At 41.1% G+C, this 20,791-nt stretch overlaps 1 protein-coding gene across 2 annotated transcripts in view; it reads left to right on the top strand.

The window, feature by feature from the left end:
* TfIIEalpha (transcription factor IIEalpha) overlaps nucleotides 1-20,543 on the top strand; it is a 76,957-nt gene extending 56,414 nt beyond the window's left edge. For both annotated transcript variants that reach the window (XM_076210162.1, XM_076210161.1), the window contains exons 8-10: nucleotides 4,144-4,290; nucleotides 9,597-9,795; nucleotides 20,227-20,543. In XM_076210162.1, coding sequence (XP_076066277.1) covers nucleotides 4,144-4,290; nucleotides 9,597-9,795; nucleotides 20,227-20,411 — 531 coding nt within the window. In that variant the 3' untranslated portion in view covers nucleotides 20,412-20,543. The remainder of the gene's footprint in view (nucleotides 1-4,143; nucleotides 4,291-9,596; nucleotides 9,796-20,226) is intronic.
* Nucleotides 20,544-20,791: the final 248 nt, after the last annotated feature.

Here is a 20,791-nt window from a genome sequence, read left to right as displayed (position 1 = left end):
CTCCCTGTCTACCCTGTCATAAGCCTTTTCCAAATCCATAAAAGCCCAAAAAACATCCTTACCTTTTTTCCTAAAGCTTTCTCATATGTCTGTCTTACCACAAAAATGTGATCCATGCAACCCCTACCTGTCCTAAACTCACACTGTTCCTCTCCTAATCCTCTCAATCAAGACCCTCCCACAAGCCATACCAACTACACTTAAACTGATCCCTCTGAATCTACTACACTTACACTTGTCCCCTTTTCCCTTGTAAAGTGGAACAATACAGGCACTCCTCCAGTCCTCTGGCACTCTACCCTCTCTTAAACATACATTAAATAACCTCCCCAGCCAGTTCACTATCACTGTACCACCTTTGTTTAGACATGAGTAAAAGCAGCAATGACTGCAACAGCACTGTAGGAGAGAGGCCAAACGCAGAGTATGGGATCCAATATATTTGACGTTTCGCCCAGCAGGGCTTCTGATGAAGCCCTGCTGGGTAAAACGTCAAATATATTGGATCCCGTGCTCTGCGTTTGGCCTCTCTCCTACAATTTGTTTAGACATTCTGCATACCCATACAACTCAGGTGCCTTACCTGCTGTCATCATCTTAACAACTGCCTTCACCACATCTTTCCTTATTTCTCTTCAGTTTTCCTCACTCATCACTCTCATTTTCTTAGTGCTTCCCACTGCAACTTCTCCTCCCTATTGTCCTTCACATTTAGCAAATCCCTAAAATACTCTGCCCATCTTCCTCTTACTGCCTTCTCTTCCATTATCATCTCTTCATCAGTACCTTTTACCTTTTCTTCTCTACTTGATTCACCTCCTCTTCCTCTTTAATTTCATTCCAGAACATCTTTTAATTACTTTCAAAGTTTTCTGTCATACTCGTACCCCATTTCACATCTGCTCTCCTTTTTGCCTTCTCTTTTCATTGCACCTCTCATGTGATTTTCTTGTCCTATTGTGTAACCAATCTGTGAAAGCTTGCTTCTTCTCTTCTACAACATTCTTTACTTCCTCATCCCACTACTCTCTACTCTTCCTTCTATTTCCTCCCATCCTCCTTGTTCCACACACCATCTTTGCACACTTTGTGACTCCCTCCTTGAAACATCCCCATTCCTCCACTCCTAGTTATACTCTATCCTTTGCTCTCTCCAACTCCTCTCACAACTTTTTCTTGTACTCCTTCTCCTTTTCTTTCTCATTTAAGCAGTTCACTCCAAGTACCTCCCTACCTTTTGTCTTTTTCCTCTTTCTCCATCTATCCTCCACTCTCAACTTACCTTCCACCAAAAAATTATTTGATATTCCCCCACTCTCTCCCCTTAGAACATGTACATCATTAACTCTTCCTATTTTACTCATGGTTACCACTATATAGTCCATTAATGCTTTACCACCCTTCCACCCACCACCCTGTCACATGTGTACTTCTGCTGTACTTTCATCCTAAGCACTGTATTTCCTATGATTAACTCTCCAGACACATCTCCACCATCAACTCTCCACTGATTTTTTTCTGGAACTCTACACTTCCCACCCACTCCTCTATTGGTTCATTTTGTACCTAAGCATTAAGATCTCCCAGTACCACTACATTGACATTTCTCCCTAAACCCTCTATGTACTCATTTAGATATATCCAAAAAGCCTCCCTTTCCTCTACACTCCTCTCACTACCAGGCCCATATGGATTTACAAAATCCCACATCTCCTTTCCCAGTTTCACCTTCATCCACATTAACCTTGAAGAAACCATCTTCCACCCCACCACATGCTTACCTATCTCATCATTTACTAGTATAGCCACCCTTTCTCTCCCTAGTCCTCTCTTCACTCCTGAGATCCTCCCAACTACACTCCCAAACTGAAACTTAACCCTCTCTCTAAACTTAGTTTCACTCAATGCCAACACATCCATCTTTCTTCTCACAAACATACTGCCTATCTTTTCCATCTCATCTCTACCATATCCACACATATTAAAACCCTCAATCCTTAGGGTACTGGTTGGAAAACTCCTCCCAGACCCTCTTATGCCATTACTTTTTTAGGAGTATCCCCTTTGGGGGTACAGGGAGAAGGATATCTAGTCCTATCCCTGTACCATTTTTGTCGCCTTTTATGACTCAGTGGAAATACTTGGTGGCAGTATTCTTTCCCCCCACCACAGGGTTTGGCAAAATGAGAAAATGAATATTCAGAGAAATCGTACAGGATAGTAACAAGAGTGGGGGGACAGCATAATTGAGGGACAGTTGTAATATAATAAAGTATCATCAATTCTCTATGAATAGAGATTTCCTCTACCACAGGCACCCATAAAGTATCAGCTGCATGCTACTTAGCAGCTTTTAACCCCACAACATGCAGCCAATACTTCCATTTTCCTCACACATCAATGTAACGTCTGCAGTATTGGCTGCATGTTATTGTGGGGTTAAAAGCTGCTAAGTAGCATGCAGCTGATATTTTATGGTCTATATGGAGTGCCCCTGTGGACCAAAGACACACATTATTTTGCCTGTGGTAGAGGAAATCTTTATTCATAGAGAATTGATGATACTTTACTGTAGTGCAACTGTCCCTCTGTTATGCTGTCCCCCCACTCTTGTTACTGTCCTGTACCATTTCTTTGAATATTCATTTTCTCATTTTGCCAAACCCTATGGTGAGGGAAAAAAATACTGCCACCAAATATTTCCACTTGAGTCATAAGGTGACAAAAATGGGACAGGGATGGGACTAGGCATCCTTCTCCCTGTAGCCCAAAAGGGGACATTACTAGAAAAAAGTAAAGGCGTAAGAGGATCTGGGAGGAGTTTTCCAACCGGTACCCTAAGAATTGGGTCTTCGAATGTGTGTGGATGTGGTACAGATGAGAGTAAAAGGGAAGAGATAGGCAGTATGTTTGTGAGAAGAAAGGTGGATGTGTTGGCACTGAGTGAAACCAAGTTGAAAGGGAGGGGCGAATTTGAGGACCTCAGGACTAAAGAGAGGACGATGGAGAGAAGGGGTGGCTATACTAGTAATTGAAGAGATAGGTAAGTGTGTGGTGGAGTGGAAGCAGGTGTCTTCTTGGCTAATGTGGATGAAGGTGAAAATGGGAAGGGAGATGTGTTTTTGTTAGTGGATATGGGCCTGATAGTGAAAAGAGTTTAGAGGAAAGGGAGGCTTTTTGGATAGATTACAATGAGTGCATGGCTCCTGGATGATGGGTCATACCTGCATCTCACCCACTGCCCTGGATCAGAAGCAATGCAGCAAGGCCACTTCATTTAATCAGCGGTCTCCCTCTCCATCCCTTCATGGAGAAAATGAGATGGGGGAGAAATTACCTTGGGCTGCGTCAAAATATCATTCACACATACTCCCTCTTCCCCCATCCCCCACCTACTCCCTTCCATACATAACCATTCTCTATTCACCCTTATCTTCTGTCATTATTTAACAGACATTAAAGAATGAAAATAAATGTGTTTTCCATAGTTGTACATCCTGTATATGCAAGTAGGGGTCCAAGGATGTTTTGAATTGAGTGATAGTTGTTCATATTTTTTTTAACATTTGCAGGGATCTTTATCCCCAAACCCACACATGAATGTCGAGGACTGACTGTACACACAATCCACCCAACCCTTTCTCTCTTGTAGTACATTAACTGCTCATGAGTAAAAACTCACTTGATTTAATACACATGATCTTCCTAATCTGACATCAGTTCCAGATAAAAATCCCTACTAAAGGGAAGTGAGGACCACATTGACATGCTTATATTCAGGATACCATTCAGCATTAAAACAGTATAATCACAGAATTAGGCTGCCCTACATGCAACCACCACACAAAAAAAAACATTGAATACCTCATCCTACAATGCCCCACACTAACAGTCCCTGGACAAAACACATCATTTCTTTCCTGTGCGATTTATGGGCCTGTCTGGTGGCCATTGCCAGTTACCAGGGAGCCATGGGTCTCTTACAATAGAGACCAGGGGCTATGAATTAATTGATTGATCTCCTGAAACCAAGTTATTTTGTCTGTTGCACATCAGGACCTGCATCTTTCAGTTGAATTCATACCTGCTATAATGTGAGATGCATATTATGAAAAGAGGATTTTAATGGAGCCTATCTTTCAGGGTTTTGTGGTGGAAGGCTCAATTGATGTCAATATCAATGCCGAAGATGGACTTGAAGACATGGTACAAACCAAAGACAAGCCTATCTGGCTGTCTGAAGCTACATCTCTCATCACCACCAATATTACTGCTAGTGAGCCAACAAAGGTAATGATATCTGTTTTCTTTCAACAGTTAGTGTCAATCATCATAATGAATATATATTTTTTATATGTAGCATGAGGAAGATAGGAGGGAACAGAAGGAGAATTAGTGAATAGTAGGATGAAGAGGTGAAGGCAGTGGTGGAAGATCACGCCGCTCGTAATGTATCATTCGGAGATGCCATGAGCATTCAAGAGGGGCAATGTCCTGAAGAGCAGACTTCCAGTGATGTGGCATTCCAACCCGAAGGCATGGGCAACCTGACAGCTGTGCCAGGAGTGGCTCGAAGGGGCATGCGACCCTGAGATCAAGAAGTTTCTGCAGGGGAATGGAGTGCCACTGAAGTGCCTCCTGCTGCTGGATTATGCCCCAGCACATCCCCTTGACATGCAGGCACATCTTCCCCAAGACCTGGATTTCATCACAATTAAATTCCTGCCTCCTAACACCACTTCCATTCTGCAACTGATGGACCAACAGGTCATTTCTAATTTCAAGAAGCTGTACACGCATGCTCTGTTTGAACACTGCTTAAATTCTACCACTGACACAGACCTAACCCTGCAAGAATTTTGGAAGTCCCACTTCAGCATCTTGCACTGTGTCAAGATGATTAGCGAGAGCTGGGAGTAGGTTACCATCAGGACTACAGGCAACGTGGAAGAAGCTTTGGCCATCATTTGACAAGGAGTGGGACTTCAAGGGCTTTGAGCCTGCTAGTTCATCAGTCATCTCGGACATCGTTGCGCTAGGGAGGGACCTGGGCCTGGAGATGGAGGATTGGGATGTTGAGGAGTTAGTAAGGGAGCACAAGGATGAAATGACCACTGAGGAGCTGAAGGAACTGTATCAGGAGCAGGTCGCTGAACTGGCCTGGGAACAGCAAGAGGTTGAGGGAGACGACGATTGTGTTCAGGGCCCCACCACGGAGGAGGTGAAGGAGGCCTGTGTAATGTGGAGGAAGCTCTAAGATTTTGTAGAGGTCACACACCTGGACCAGACACTAGTGAGCTGTGTTGCAAGCCAGTTCAATGAGCTTGTCATGCCTCACTACTGCCAAATCCTGCATACACAGTGCCAGCAAGCAACCATCACAGAGTTCTTCCAGCCTCGTGCCAAACAACAGCACCCTGATTAGGGTGCCACTCCAGCTGAAGGAGCACCTCCTTCTTCAGAGGGGGGTCAGTAAGCCCCCCACCACTCCACCACCTCCTCACTCCCATCCCCTTATGCCAGCTGCTTTTTTTTCATTATATTTTTTACCTTGTAAGTGGTCTTTAACATTGATTTTTTGGTATTAATATTGCAGGAACATCATAGTCATAGCTATTTATGTCTGTTTGGTGACAGGTTTCATCATATCTATTTACATGAATTTCTATTTATGCGGAGGCATACAGAATGGATTAATTGTGTAAATAGAGGTACCACTGTTCTATACTCTGCTAAGAAATCTGTTATCAGTATTTATCCAAAATTCAGTGACCCCAACAAGATCATAGTCCTCAAGAAAAGTGCAGCAATATTTTGGAAAATATTTTGCAAGCTATGTGCATTGACTAAACAGACTATTCATTGCTGCCTATGAGTGTACCTGATTACTTAGGCTTGAAGCGTGCTGTGCACACCACACGAAAGAGAAAGTCATGCTGATGCCAGGCATACAAAAATATAGCAATATAGCCATTTCATGGAATTAGACAAGCGAAAACAAGACATATATTTAGGGCCTATTCTTGCATGAGCCATTTAAATTGACATGCCTCCCGGGCCCTTTAAACTCCCTCCATTATGCTGGGGAGGAAAAAGTCGTTCATATTTTGCTTTTAGGATGTTTATATTATTCAAATATGCCCATATCTAAAATTCGATTTTTGGATGAAAATTTCATGATTCAAGGTGTTCAGTCCCCCCTTAAGGGGGTTGCCTCTCATTTCGGTGAAAAATATTCAATTTTGTCAAACTTCGTGTGTGAACTGGTGTGATGTCCCTGAACACCGCGGGACTGGTTTCCAGACGTATAACGCCACCCTTCTCAGGTAATGGCAGGTTTAAAGGGCCAGAAATTTAAAGGTCCGCCCGTCAGCCACGCCCCTTTCTTTGCTATGGTTTGTTTTCCTTGTATTTTGTCATTTTTTGTTGTTGTTTTTGAGAATTTTATACTCTGATATTGTTGTACGATAGCTTAGGCAGCAGTCACCACACTCAGTGCGATCGAAAAAGGGTTCAGCATATGCGTGCGTCATTTCTCCACGTGCTGTATCCTGTTTTATACATTTCTTGTTTATAAATTCACTACTCCATAACTAAATATGTCAGATGTGATAGTTGCCGAAGTATTTTGCTCCATTCTGAACCTGAGAAGTGCAAGAATACTCACCTTAGCAAAGGGATTGTAATGCATGTGTACCATTCATTATGTGAAGGATATGGAAAGTTAGGATTGTCACGATTCTCAGCTGGCATGGGTACAAAAGAAATGTAATGAACATCTGCTGCTTACTTCCAAGAAATGGTCAAAGGATTATATAAGTAGATATGTGCATTTGATACTCTTTGGAGGCACTTTTATGGAGTAGTGAATATATAAACATAAAAATGTTATTTTCTCAAAACTAGTTTTTTCGCACAAAAGTAACTATACCGTCGTGTGTAAATGAGCAATTTTGATCATTCTTGTTAGAAAATGATCGTGATACTTATATCTAACAAAACTAGTAAATTCATTCTTAACCTAGTTGATATATATTTTTGACAATTTTTTAAAGTTGTCTTTTTTTTTTCTATAATTTGCTGTAAGGCTGACTTTCTTTCTTTTTCACTTATAATTATGAGTATACTAGTTTAGGTACATTTGGATGTCTACTAACTGTACATCAAAAGAAATTATTATTCTCCTCATACTTTTGGAAAAATAAACGTTATTTAAAAAATAACTCAAAATTGCAAGTAAATCGTCTGTTGAGTAAAAATTTCTCAATGGATTTCGATGAAATTTCTGTCACAGATGCATCCCATTTCCCTGCACATTGTGTTAAATTTCCATTGTCTTGCATAGAAAAATAAGAGGAGGACCAGAAATGCATAATCCGATCGAGCGAATCACCGAAATGAGAGTCAACCCCCTTAATGGAATAAAGTGTCATGAGAAATGGGTATCTGGGGATAAATTCAAAGAGAAAACTGTATAAAGGAATGATTGTACAATCAACACTGTATGTGGTACTTGGAATGGTAGGGAGGTAGAGAGAGGAAATTGTGTTTGTGATCAAATTTTTGAGAATTATGGTCGGGGTTACAAGAATGAATAGAATGAGAAATGAAGAGGTGAGATGGAGGGCAAGGGTCAGTCAAAGAAAACTGGAATGGTTTGGGCACATGGAAAGAATGAATGAAGAAAGATAAGCAAAAAAAAGTGTAGAATTCAGAGGTACGTTGAGCGAACTTGATGGGAAGACCAAGGTGATGAATATATTCTTTGAAAAGGGCCTTGAGTATAAGGAGAAAATCTGTTGAATAAAGAAGAGAGAAGGCAAAAAGAAAAATGTGGGTAAAGAGTGGATGATGAATTGATGAGACTTAGAAGGATTTCTTCATGTCTTGTATAATCTCATGTGACTGCATGAGAAGGAAGGGTTGCCATGTAATGAAGTGGTGGGGGTAAACCAGCTGTGTCATGCTGAATTGCTTCTGGTCTCTTGCATGTAGCTCAGATGAAAGAAAAAACAAATGGTGGGCAGGGAGGAGTGACAGATGGTTGTTGTTGTTGTTGTTGTTCCCTAGACTGTCTGTCCGAGCAGTCCCGTCTCCCCAAGGAATGCTACAGCCGAAACTGGGTTTTCCCACAAATCCTTTATAGAGTGTATGTTGTGTTGTTTGCGTGCATGATTGTGTATAATGCAGTCTTCCATTATGTGTTGTATAGTATGGGGTGAAGTGTTACATCCTGGGCAGCTGTTCACAATACGGTCATCCAGCCTCTTCTGGTAGCTTAGAAGTGCTGGGTGGTGGCCGCACCGCAGTCTGGCCAAGTGGACTCTGTCCTTTCGTGGGAGAGAGGATTCAGAAGGGTGGATATCAGGGGGTCTGGCATGCAGCAATGTGTTGTCTTTCAGTGTGTTAATGGAGTGGTGAGTGATATGATTATGAATATGTTTCCGGAGGCTGGTATTTGGTGGTTGTGGAGGAAGAGAAGAGAGTATTTGTGCGTAATAAAGGTCTTTGGGTGTTGTTTTAATGTTTCTTGGTGTGTGTGGGTGTTCTGCTATGTAGTGTAGCGGGTGTGATGTGTTTGTGGTGGCTGCGGCAAGTGTTTGTGTGCCTCTCATGTCGAGGTGGTCCTTGACTTTGAGGACTTTTGTTTCATGGTGTAAATGGTCTGTTGGTGTTGTATTTGTGCAGCCTGTAATTGTTTTTAGGGCTTTGTTTTGTATGATTTGAAGGGTGTTGTGGTGTGTCTCACTGAGATTAGGAGCCCATGCGGAACTCTCATAATTCAACACTGAGCGTATGCATTGTTTGTATATTGTTATATTAGTTTCTTTGTTTTGTCCAAATGTCATTCCAGTGATTGACTTAAGTGCATTAAGTCTAGGTGTGCATTTGTTTTTTGTGTTTGTGATGTGTTGTTTGAAAGACATGGATGTATCGTATGTTACACCAAGAATTTTCGGTGTGTTTGTGTGTGGTATTAGTGTTGTTGATGTAGAGATGAGGTATGTATTTGTGTTCTATTGTCCAGTTGGTGAGAATTGTTGCTGTAGATTTGGTTGGAGCTATTTTGAGTCTGTTTGTGATGAACCATTTGTTGAGTGTATCAAGGTATGGCTGGATTATTTCTGCAGCTTTGTCTGTGTTACGATGTGTGCATGTGATTATGTTGTCTGCATAGGAAGAGATTTGTATTTCTGAGTTGTCTGGTGTGGGTAAGTCATGCATGTATAGATTAAATAGTGTGGGGGATAGAACTGAGCCCTGTGGTACTCCATTCTTAATGTTTCTGATGTGCGATGATTGGCCATTATATGACAAATAAGCATTCCTACCTGCCAGATAATTGGCCAGCCATCTTTTGGTGTCATTGTGCATGTCTGTGTTATATATTTTATTTGTTAGGTTGTGGCAGGGGATAGCAGTGACAGATGGTTGTATGCTTTGGCTGGCTACCATGTTTATGTATATAGATGTAGGTATTTTTTGTCATGTATTACTGATACTTATGTATTGTTTTTATGTCAGTATTTTTCCAGTGCAGTTGTATGTTCATGATATGTTCTTTTATTTATTAATTAGAATTCTTCTTTTTTTAGGCTGAACCAGAAAGTCTGCCAAACTCAAAGACTCGTGACCAGCCCTCTTCAGCTGCTGGAGGTGATGATGTCTTAAGCCTCTTACAAGCACATGAGAGAAAGTCTAAACGTGGTGGCGGCCAGTCAGACTCAGACTCAGATGACAGTGCAGATGAAAATACCAATGCATCAAGCAATGTTCATGTAGACATGCCATCTAGTAAGTCCAAAGAGGCTTTTTTTTATGGTTATTAATGTACCAATAATCCCTCTCTCTCACCATGTGTATATGTATATATATATATATATGTATATATGAATTATATATATATATATATGTATGTATATATGTATATATATATATATATATATATATATATATATATATGTGTGTGTGTGTGTAACTATATATGTATATATATATATATCTTTTTTCAACCACAAATCACTTTTAAGTCCATGCCATCGCAGTCAAGACTGAAGAAACGCTTGATGGAGGCATCCGTTGGAAATTGAAACGTGGACGAGCCAAGGATTCGAACCCAGCTAACCCGTAACAAAGTTACAGTGACTTAAACCAATACGCTATTGGTTTAAGTCACTGTAACTTTGTTACGGGTTAGATGGGTTCGAATCCTCGGCTCGTCCATGTTTCAATATCCAACGGATGCTTCCATCGAGCGATTCTTCAGTCTTGACTGCAATGGCATGGAATTAAAAGTGATTTGTGGTTGAAAGAAGATATTAATTGATCACTGGGAACCATTCAGTGTTTATGTATATATATACTGTATGTATATGTATATATATATATATGTATGTATATATATCTTTCCCTGTGGTCAGCAGTGTCGAAAGACACATCACATCCACATCTTTTACTAATCTTTCTTCAGTCATTCTTTCCATGTGTCCAAACCATCCCAATACTCTTTCATCAACCCTCTCTCCAACTCCAACTCCCTTTCCACACCCATTCTCCTTCTCAACATGTGAAATGGGGTAAGAGTATGACAGAAAATTTTGAAAATAATAAAAAGATGTTTTGGAAAGAAATTAAGAGAGGAAGAGGAGGCGAATCAAGTAGAGAAGAAAGGTAAAAGGTGCAGATGGAGAGATGATAATGGAAGAGAAGGCAGTAAGGGGAAGATGGGCAGAATATTTTAGGGAGTTGCTAAATGTGAAAGAGGATAGGGAGGGAAAGATAGCTGCAGTGGGAAATGCTAAGAAAATGACCTTGATGAGTGAGGAGAATGGAGGAGAAATAAGGAAGGATGAAGTGAAGGCAGTTGTTAAGATGATGAAAGCAGGTAAGGCACCTGGTCTGGATGGATGCCATGCACAATGTCTAAAATCGAGGTACAGTGATGGTTGACTGGCTGGTGAGGTTATTTAATGTTTGCTGGAGAGAGGGTAGAGTGCCGGAGGACTGGAGGAATGCCTGTATAGTTCCTCTTTACAAGGGAAAAGGGGACAAGTGTGAATGTAGTAGTTTCAGAGGGATTAGCTTGTTAAGTGTAGTTGGAAAGGCTTATGGGAGGATCTTGATTGAGAGGATTAGGAGAGGAAGAGAGGGAGTAATTGGTGAGGAACAGTGTGGATTTAGGACAGGTAGAGGTTGTGTAGATCAGATCTTTGTGGTAAGACAGATATGTGAGAAAGCTATAGGAAAGGGGAAGGATGTTTTTTGGGCTTTTATGGATCTGGAAAAGGTTTATGATAGGGTAGACAGAAAGGCACTGTGGGAGGTTATGCAGATATACGGGATAGGAGGAAAGCTTCTAGGAGCTGTCAAGAGTTTTTATGAGAGTAGTAGAGCTTGTGTCAGGATTAGAAATGGAGAGAGTGAGTGGTTCGAGGTAAAGGTGGGACTTCATCAAGGATGCGTTATGTCGCCCTGGCTGTTCAGCTTATACATGAATGGGGTAGTGCGAGAGGTAAATGCAAGGGTAGTGGGTCAGGGATTGGATATGATTAAAGAAAATGGAGAAAAGTGGGAGGTGAGCCATATGTTGTTTGTGGACGGCACTGCGCTTGTGGCAGGATCGGAGGAGGGATTGAGGAAGTTGGTGACAGAGTTTGGGAGAGTATGTGATAGAAGAAAGCTAAAGATAAATGTGGGTAAAATAAGGTGATGAGATGTACAAGGGGTGAAAGTGGCAGTAGACTGGAAGTGAGCATTAAGGGTGAGCGACTGGAGGAAATAGATAGTTTTAGATACTTGGGTGCAAATGTGGCAGGAAAAGGTGGAGTGAAGGTGGAGGGAGAATGTAGATTGAGAGAAGCGAGTAAATGCCTTGGTGGATTAAAAAGTGTAATGAGGAATAGATATTTGGGAATGGATGCTAAGAGGAGACTGTATGAAGGAGTGATTGTGCCAACAGCACTGTATGGGGCAGAAACATGGAACATAAGAGAGAAGGAGTTTGAATGTGTTTGGGATGAGGTGTCTGAGAAGTATGATGGGGGTTACTAGGCTAGATAGAGTGAGAAATGAGGAGGTGAGAAGGAGAACAGGGGTGGAAAGGGAGCTGGGAGATAGGGTTGATGAAAGAGTATTAGGATGGTTTGGACACATGGAAAGAATGAGTGAAGAAATACTAGTAAAAGAGGTATGGAAGGCAGATGTGGAGGGAGTGAACATGAGGGGACATCCTAGGATGAGGTGGATGGATGGGGTGAAGGGGGCTTTGGGGAAGAGGGGAATGTCTGTTGAGGAAGGTCGGGAGAGGACAGAAGACGGGTGAATGGAGAATGGTTGTATATGGATGATGTTGTGATGCATGAGGTGGAATGGGTGAGGTAGTATGTGTGAGCAAAATTTGATGCAGCCCGAAGGGATTTCTCCCTGTCTTCTCCTTTTATGCAATGGGGGGACGGAGAGGGGGGGTCGCTGATTTAATGAAGCGACCTTGCTGTGGATGTGCTGTGTCTTGCGACACTGCTTCTGACCCAGGGCAATGGACAAGGTGCAGGGATGACCTGTCATCCAGGAGGTGCTAAGAAAAGAGGGAGGATGGAGGGATGTGGAGTGTATTCAGGGATGGAATGGGTGGAAATGATTTTGTGCCTTTTCCTTTTTGGCTACCTCCCTTGTAAGGGGGAAAAAGCCTTGGTATATGTAGGTAACATGTTTCTCACTATCCAGCCTAGTAACCCCTATTAATCTGGCAGCAGTGGGTGACAACCTTGCTATAATACCCCCCAAGCAGGTTATGATTGATTTTGGTAGAAAAAGTTCCATAGAATCAGAAACTGTGTGATGCCCAGCTGGTATCTCTGGGCATTTTGAGAAATTCAACATGGCATCCAAGATGGCTGCCACATAAATCCAAAAGCTGTAAATGTCTCTCATTTCTTTATTTTTTGGTCTGTTTTATAATATGATACATCATATCTAGGGTTTTTGAGGTCAAGGAAGCCAATTTTTATGGAAAATAAAGTGCAAACCCAAAATTTATTCAGTTGTTCATATTCAGTATAAAAGTAGTTCCAAGATTATCCATTCTACTGGAAACTAGTTAGTCATCTTTTATCTCAAAACCTCACAAGTTTACCACAAAGAAAAGTCCCGTGCATGGATCTGATCAGATGCCAATGACAGACAGAACCTAAAACAGAAGTTGGAGTACTGTATCGATCCTCTTGATCCAACTGGTCACACCAAAGAACTCTTCAATGTTGTCACAGGAACACTAGCTTCTTTGACAGCCTGTGTTGACCAAGCCTTGGCACTGGGGAAACAGTCTATGGAAGTGTACAAAGCATAGCTGCCAGACAGATTCCATAAACCAATTAGTTGTCCTGTAACTACAATGGCAACCAAATGGAAACATACACCACTTTCTGGATGCTCTGATCCACTCTTTGGCACTGAAATTATCTTCACTAGGACCATTGGTCTCATGGATACTAAAGACTTCAATATGAGGAAACTGTTAGACTATGAACTTTCACAGATTCCAACTTCCCTTTTCATGGATGATGGTAACCTCTGACCAGCTTTATCAAAGTCAAAACTCAAATTCTTTGGGTGTTGAAGAGTCCTCTCGAACAAGACCAGACCCAGAGGTTGTGTGCTTGATGGTTGTGCCATCCTTTGGACAATTTACTGGCCAAGTCCTGGAAGAATTGTTGCAGCAGTGGAAACATTCTTGAGAAAAAACTAATCCAAAGTGTGTATGGTATTGTGGTCAATTTTACATTTGGCTAAAGTTTCTTTTATCTTCTGGAGTAATGATTCTGCATCAAGGCCTTCAGCTGGTGTGAAATCCAAGAATACTATCCATACAGAAAGTGGTCAATTCCATCATACGTTGAACTCGCCATTGCCATCTCACGCTGTATCGTTGTCTATTGTGGACAAAAATGTACAACTCATTAACCTGCTTTGTGATACATTGGTGGATCATTTTCAACAGTTTGCCACTGATAAGGAACTGGTCATCACTGGGTCAGATCCTGTACTACATTCCATTCAGAGAGGAAAGCATCAGAGAAGAATTGACTTGAAAGTAACACATGAAACAAGGAAGTCAAAAAAGTCAATTCAGAAAGGAGCCTAGAAGTGATTATCTCAAGTGACTTGACACCTGATAAACATGTCAATAAATTATTTGGAGAGACTTTTAACTTATTAAGATCAATGAAAGTGGCCTTCGACTACATGGATGAAGAAATGGTAAAGAAAATAGTGGTTACACTAATAAGACCTAAACTAGAGTATGCTGCAACACTATGGGCACCTAGCACAAAAAAGAACATAAGAAAATTAGAAAGAATCCAAAGAGCAGTGACAAAAATGGCACCTACACTATCAAATTTGACATACGAACAAAGATTGGAGAAATTACATCTATCAACACTGGAACAGAGAAGAGAAAGAGGTGATTTGTTGACCATTTACAGAATTATGAAAGAGATGGAAATTCTCGATAGAGACGACTTATTAAAATGGGACAGAAGAGAAACAAGAGGACACGAGAAGAAGCTAAAGAAGGACAGTTACAGAAGAGACTTGGAAAAAAATAGATTCCCACATAGAGTGATTGATGTCTAGAACAAACTAAATGGAGAAACAGTGAGTGCCAAAACTATACAAGATTTTAAGAATAAACTGGATGTGGAGAGATACGAGAACAGGTCACTACGAGCATAGCTCTCGTCCCGTAAAATACAACTTGGTAAATATGTCACTATTGCCAACCATGTACTCCACATTGCCAGACAAACCCAGAAAATGATCCATGTCATTTCTGATGATAAGGATGTTTTTGTCCTGTTGGTCCACTTTGTTGCATCTGAAGGTTTCGTTGCAAAATTTTACTAGTTCCAACATGTCCCACGAGGAATACTATAAATATTGGTGCAACAGTAAACAAAAATGTAGAAATAGCCAAGTATTTACTTTCCACGCCTTGACTGATTGTGATACTGTCAGTACACAGTATAGAATTGGAAAAATGATAGCGTTAAAAATCCTCAAACAAGGGCATCATACTCCTTTGCCTGGAGACAATGAACAGTATGAAGATGATTTGGAAACACAAGGTATTGCATTCATTGCCAATTGCTATGGCAGTAAGGAAACTGGCACTATGTTGGAGGTTTGCTATAGTGTGAGGGAACAGAAAACAGCCAGAGGCAAATCTCAAAAATTCAAACTTGCAACCCTTCCACCCAGCTCAAGAGTATTTAGTTTGTCAAGAGTGCCCATTACCAAGCATGCCCATGGAAAGCAGCATTGCAATCTGCTTTGGCATCTTTGGACTTCGGATGGAAATCAAACCACGACAGTCAAATCTTTCATACAGTACTGTTTCCACCTGACACATTGGGTGCTCCCAAGAGAGTGCTGAACTTGCTCTGCTGCAGCTGCCATTCATCAACAGATGGATGTTCCACAAGGAGGTGATCGTGTCGCAAAAACGATATTGCATGCAACACCTTTTGCAAGTTCAATATCGACTCCAGTCTCAACTGTTACAATCCCTTTCTCTGCAGCTTTCCAGAATTTTGAAGATGAAGCGGCTAACACTGACAACGAAAGGGATAAAGATAATGAAGAATTTCTCACTTGAAATCATTTATAAATGTTCTGTGGCATCAGTTTCTGATAAAGTGACCAAACATTCAACATGCGTTTGTGTTCTTTCTTTATGACAGTTATTTGCAACCAATGAAACATTTGATTTTTATACTGAATATGAACGACTCAATAAGTTTTGGGTTTACACTTTATTTTCCATTATAAAATAGGCCAAAAAATAAATGAATGAAGAGACATTTAGCTTATGGATTTGTGCAGCAGCCATCTTGGATGCCATGTTGAATTTCTCAAAATGCCCAAATATTCCAGCCAGGAATCATTCAGTTTCTGATTCTATGGAACTTGTTCAACCAAAACCTGCTTGAGAGTTATTTTTGCAAGGTCTGCTTGAAAATCATGGTTTGGCTGCTAGACTATATCATACTTCTCAGGCACCTCATATCAAACACATTCAAACTCCTCTTTTCCTCTCCTATGTTCCATCTTTCTGCCCCATACAGTGCTGTCGGCACAATCACTCCTTCATACAGTCTCCTTTTGGCATCCATTCCCAAATGTCTATTTCTCATTACACTTTTAAATCCCCCAAGGTGTTTACTTGCTTCTCTCAATCTACACTCTACCTTCACCTCCATTCCTTCATTTCCCACCACATTCACACCCAAGTATCTAAAACTATCCACTTCCTCCAGTCTCTATCCTTTATATTTACCACCAGTCTGCTGCCACTTTCTCCCCTCATACATCTCATCACCTTTTGCTCACATTTATCTTTAACTTCCTTCTTTTGCACACCTTCCCAAACTCTGTAACTAACTTCTTCAATCCCTCCTCTGATCCTGCTACAACCACAGTGTTGTCAGCAAACAACAACTGGTTTATTTACCACTTTTCTCCATTTTCTTTAACCATCTCCAACCCCTGACCCACTACCCTTGCATTCACCTCTCGCATCACCCCATCCATGTATAGATTGAACAGCCAAGGCGACATACATCCCTGACAAAGTCCCACCTTTACCTCAAACCATTCACTCTCTCCATTTCTAATCCTAACACAAGCTCTACTACTCTCATAAAAACTTTTGAATGCCCTTAACAGCTTTCCTCCTATCCCATATATCTGCAGTACCTCCCACAGTGCCTTCCTGTCTATCCTGTCATAAGCCTTTTCCAAATCCATAAAAGCCCCCAAAAAATCATTACTTTTTCCTATAGCTTTCTCACATATCTGTCTTACCACAAAATCTGATCTACACTACCCCTACCTCTCCTAAAACCACAGTGTTCCCCACCAGTTACTCCCTCTGTTCCTCTCCTAATCCTCTCAATCAAGTCCCTCCCATAAGCCTTCCCAACTACACTCAAGCTAATCCCCCCAAAACTACTACACTCACACTTGTCCCCCTTTTCCTTGTAAAGTGGAACCATACAGACACTCCTCCAGCACTCTACCCTCTCTTAAACAAACATTAAATAACCTCACCAGCCAGTCCACCACAACTGTACCTCCTTTTTTCAGACATTATGCATGGCATCCATCCAACCCAGGTGCCTTACCTGCTTTCATCATCTTAACAGCTGCTTTCACTTCATCCTTCCCTATTTCTCCTCCATTTTCCTCACTCATCACTCATTTTCTTAGTGTTACCCACTGCAACTACCTTTCTCTCCCTGTCCTCCTTCACATTTAGGAACTCCCTAAAATACTCTCTCCACCCCTCTCACTGCCTTCTCTTCCATTATCATCTCTCCATCTGCACCTTTCACCTTTTCTTCTCTGCTTGATTCGCCTCCTTTTTCTCTTTTAATTTCTTTACAAAACATCTTTTATTACTTTCAAATTTTTCTGTCATACTCTTACCCCATTTCACATCTGCTCTCCTCTTTGCCTCCTTTATCTTATACTTGACTTCCCTTCTCTTTACTTTGTACCTCTCATACATTTCCCTCGTCCTAATTTGTAGCCAATCTATGAAAGCCTGCTTCTCTTCTACACCCTTCTTTGCTTCTTCATCCCACCACTACCCTTCCTTCTATTTCCTCCCACTCTCCTTGTTCCAAATATCATCTTTGCACACCTTATGACTCCCTCCTTGAACCATCCCCATTCCTCCTCCACTCCTAGTTCTACTCTATCCTTTACTCCCTCCCACTCCTCTCTCAGCTTCTTATACTCCTTCTCCTATTCTTTCTCATTTAAGCAGTTCACTCTACGTACCTCTCTACCTTCTGCCCTTTTCATCTTTCTCCACCTATTCTCCACTCTCAGCTTACCTTCCACCAAAAAATTATCTGATATTCCCCCATTCTCTCCCCATAGAACATGTACATCCTTAACTCTTCCCACTATACTCCTGGTTACCACTATATAGTCCATTAACACTCTATCTGCCACCCTTCCATCCACCACCCTCTCCCATGTGTACTTATGCTTGACTTTCTTCCAAAACACTGTATTTGCTATCATCAACTCTCTTTTGAGACACATCACCATCAATTCTCCACTACAATTTTTACCTGGAACTCCATACTTCCCAATTACTCCATCTATTGGTTCGTTTCCTACCCTAGCATTAAGGTCTCCCAATACATCTACATTGACATTTCTCCCAACTCCCTCAATGCACTCATTTAAATCTACCCAAAAATCCTTCCTTTCCTCTACACTCTTCTCACTACCAGGCCCATACACACTTACAAAAACCCACATTTCATTTCACCTTTATCCACATCAACCTTGAAGAAACCTCCTTCCACTCCACTATATGCTTACCTATCTCTTCACTTACTAGTATAGCCACCCCTTCTCTCCCTCATCCCCTCTTCACTCCTGAGAACCTCCCAACTACACTCCCAAACTCACACTCGCCCCTCCCTTTCAATGTAGTTTCACTCAAATCCAACACATCCATTTTTTTTTTTTCCCCTCCAGATCTCTTCTATAACTATTCTTTTTTATTTTTTCCATGTCCTCATGTGTTTCTCTTGTCCCAATTTAGTAAGTCCTCTTTATCAGATATTTCCCTGCCTTTCATGATTCTGTAGATAGTCAGTAGGTCACCTCTTTTCTTTGTTCCAAAGTCGGTAAATTCAATTTAACAAGTCTCTCTTCATATGACAAGTTTGAAAGTGCTGGGGCCATTTTTGTGGTTGCTCTCTGTATTCTTTCAATTTTCTTTATATTCTTATTGGTACTGGATGACCATAATGTTGCAGTATACTCCAGTGTAGGCCTTATTAATGTGCCTAATATTTTTTTTAATAATTTCTTCATCTAAGTAGATAAACACCACTTTTTTTTTTCATCTTAGCAGTGTGTTGGGTTGGAAATTATGACAATTTGAGGTGAAAGTGGGGTTGTGCCAGGGTTATGTTATTTAACTATGGCTGGTCAATGTGTACATGGAAAGGGTGATACAGGAGGCAGATGCAAGGGTGGTGGGCAGAAGATTGGAAATGGTTAGAGTGGAGGGGAATGGAAGGTGAGCCAGTTGTTTGCTGATGACATTGATCTTATGGCTGGGTCTGAGGAGGGTCTAAGGCAGTGATGGAATGTGGGAAGATATGCAATAGGAGAAAATTAAAAGTAAATGTGTGTAAAATCATGGTGATGACATGTACAAGGGGTTAGGGTGACAGTAAGCAAGAGGAAAGTCTTGAAAGAGAGAGGTTAGAGGAAGAGAATATTTATGAGTATTTAGGGTCACATGTAGCAGGGAATAGAGGAATGAGAGTAGTTATCTGTAGTGTGAGGGAAACTAGTAAATGTCTTGGGGGAATAAAAAGTGTCATGAGAAATGGCTATCTGGGAATGGATGCAAACAGAAGATCATTTGAAGAGGTGATTGTGCCTATGGCACTGTATAGGGGCCAAGATCTGGAATTTGATGGGAGCAGAAAGGAGAAATTTAGATGTGAGATTAAGTTTTTAAGAAGTTTTGTGAATGGATAGAGTGAGAAATGAGGAGGTAAGGAGAGTAGGGTTAGAAAGGGAAGTGGTAGATAGGGTAGATGAAAGAATACTGGGATGGTTTGGATACAAGGAGCAATTGAGTGAGGAAAAATAGTGTGGAAGACAGAAGTGGATGAAATGAACTTTAGGGGGAAACCTAAAATGAGATGGATGGATGGGGGTGAAGCAGGGCTTGAATGGAAGAGGAATTCTTGTTGAACAGGGAAGAGAGGGCAAGAAATAGATGTAAGTACAGAATGGTCATGAATTGCTGCAGTCCAAAGAGATTTCTCCACATCTATTTTATTTTTCTTTATTTTCGCATGAGGGAATAAGGAGGGAGGGTCAATATGTAAATGAATCAGTTAGCCCCTGCTTTGGTTGTGCATCATATTGCTGCATTGCTTCTGATGTGGTCAGTGGGGAGGGGATGGAGATGACCCTCCATCCACAAGGAGCTAAGATAAAAGGGAAAACAAATGGGTGACAGATGGGAATGGGAAGGGTGGGGGTGGGTGCATGCCTCAGCTGGCTACCTCTCTTAGAAGGGGGAAGAAGCCTTTTGATATGTAGACTGATTGATAGAATATTTGATATTGTGCTTAAAGTTTAGTAAGACATTTAATTACCTTTCTGTATATTTTGCAGTGGACAATGATGTAGAGCTAATGGACAGTGATGATGATGATGATGTGACACCACTTGTCAGTGTTGGTGGTGAGCGTATCCCTATCACAGATGTCACCAATGACATAATTGCACGTATGACACAGGAAGAGAAGAATTTGTACATCAATGCTTACCAAGAGTACATGGGATCTATGGAGGACTAGAAAGGATGGTCATCTTTTGGATTAGTTATCCTCTTCCAAACACTGGTATACCTTACAAACTTTGTTGAAACTAATACTACATGAATCTAATCAGCTGTAAAGTTGTTACAAAATAGAAAGAGTGAAAACATTCATGATTACTTTTTTTTCTACCTGGTGTAATATTTTGTAGATTTTTTCCACTCTATTAAAACTTGTTCTGCTGAAAGGTAGCTCTTGGCATTGAAAGATAAACAGCAGAAGTACAGAGGCTCAAATCATGCTTTAAAGGATACTTGGAGTTGGAATGCAAAGTTTTTCATTTGTTTGAGTTGGCATAATTCAGTCTGATAGGGGAATAAGCAGGCATGAATAACTGGACTACACGTATTAAGGGAGCA

The sequence above is a fragment of the Oratosquilla oratoria genome, chromosome 27 (assembly GCF_046742065.1).
Source record: "Oratosquilla oratoria isolate Oo_2021 chromosome 27, ASM4674206v1, whole genome shotgun sequence".
Classification (NCBI taxonomy): domain Eukaryota; kingdom Metazoa; phylum Arthropoda; class Malacostraca; order Stomatopoda; family Squillidae; genus Oratosquilla; species Oratosquilla oratoria.
The sequence above is the reverse complement of the archived record's forward strand: the minus strand, read 5'-3'. Positions and strand labels throughout refer to the sequence as shown.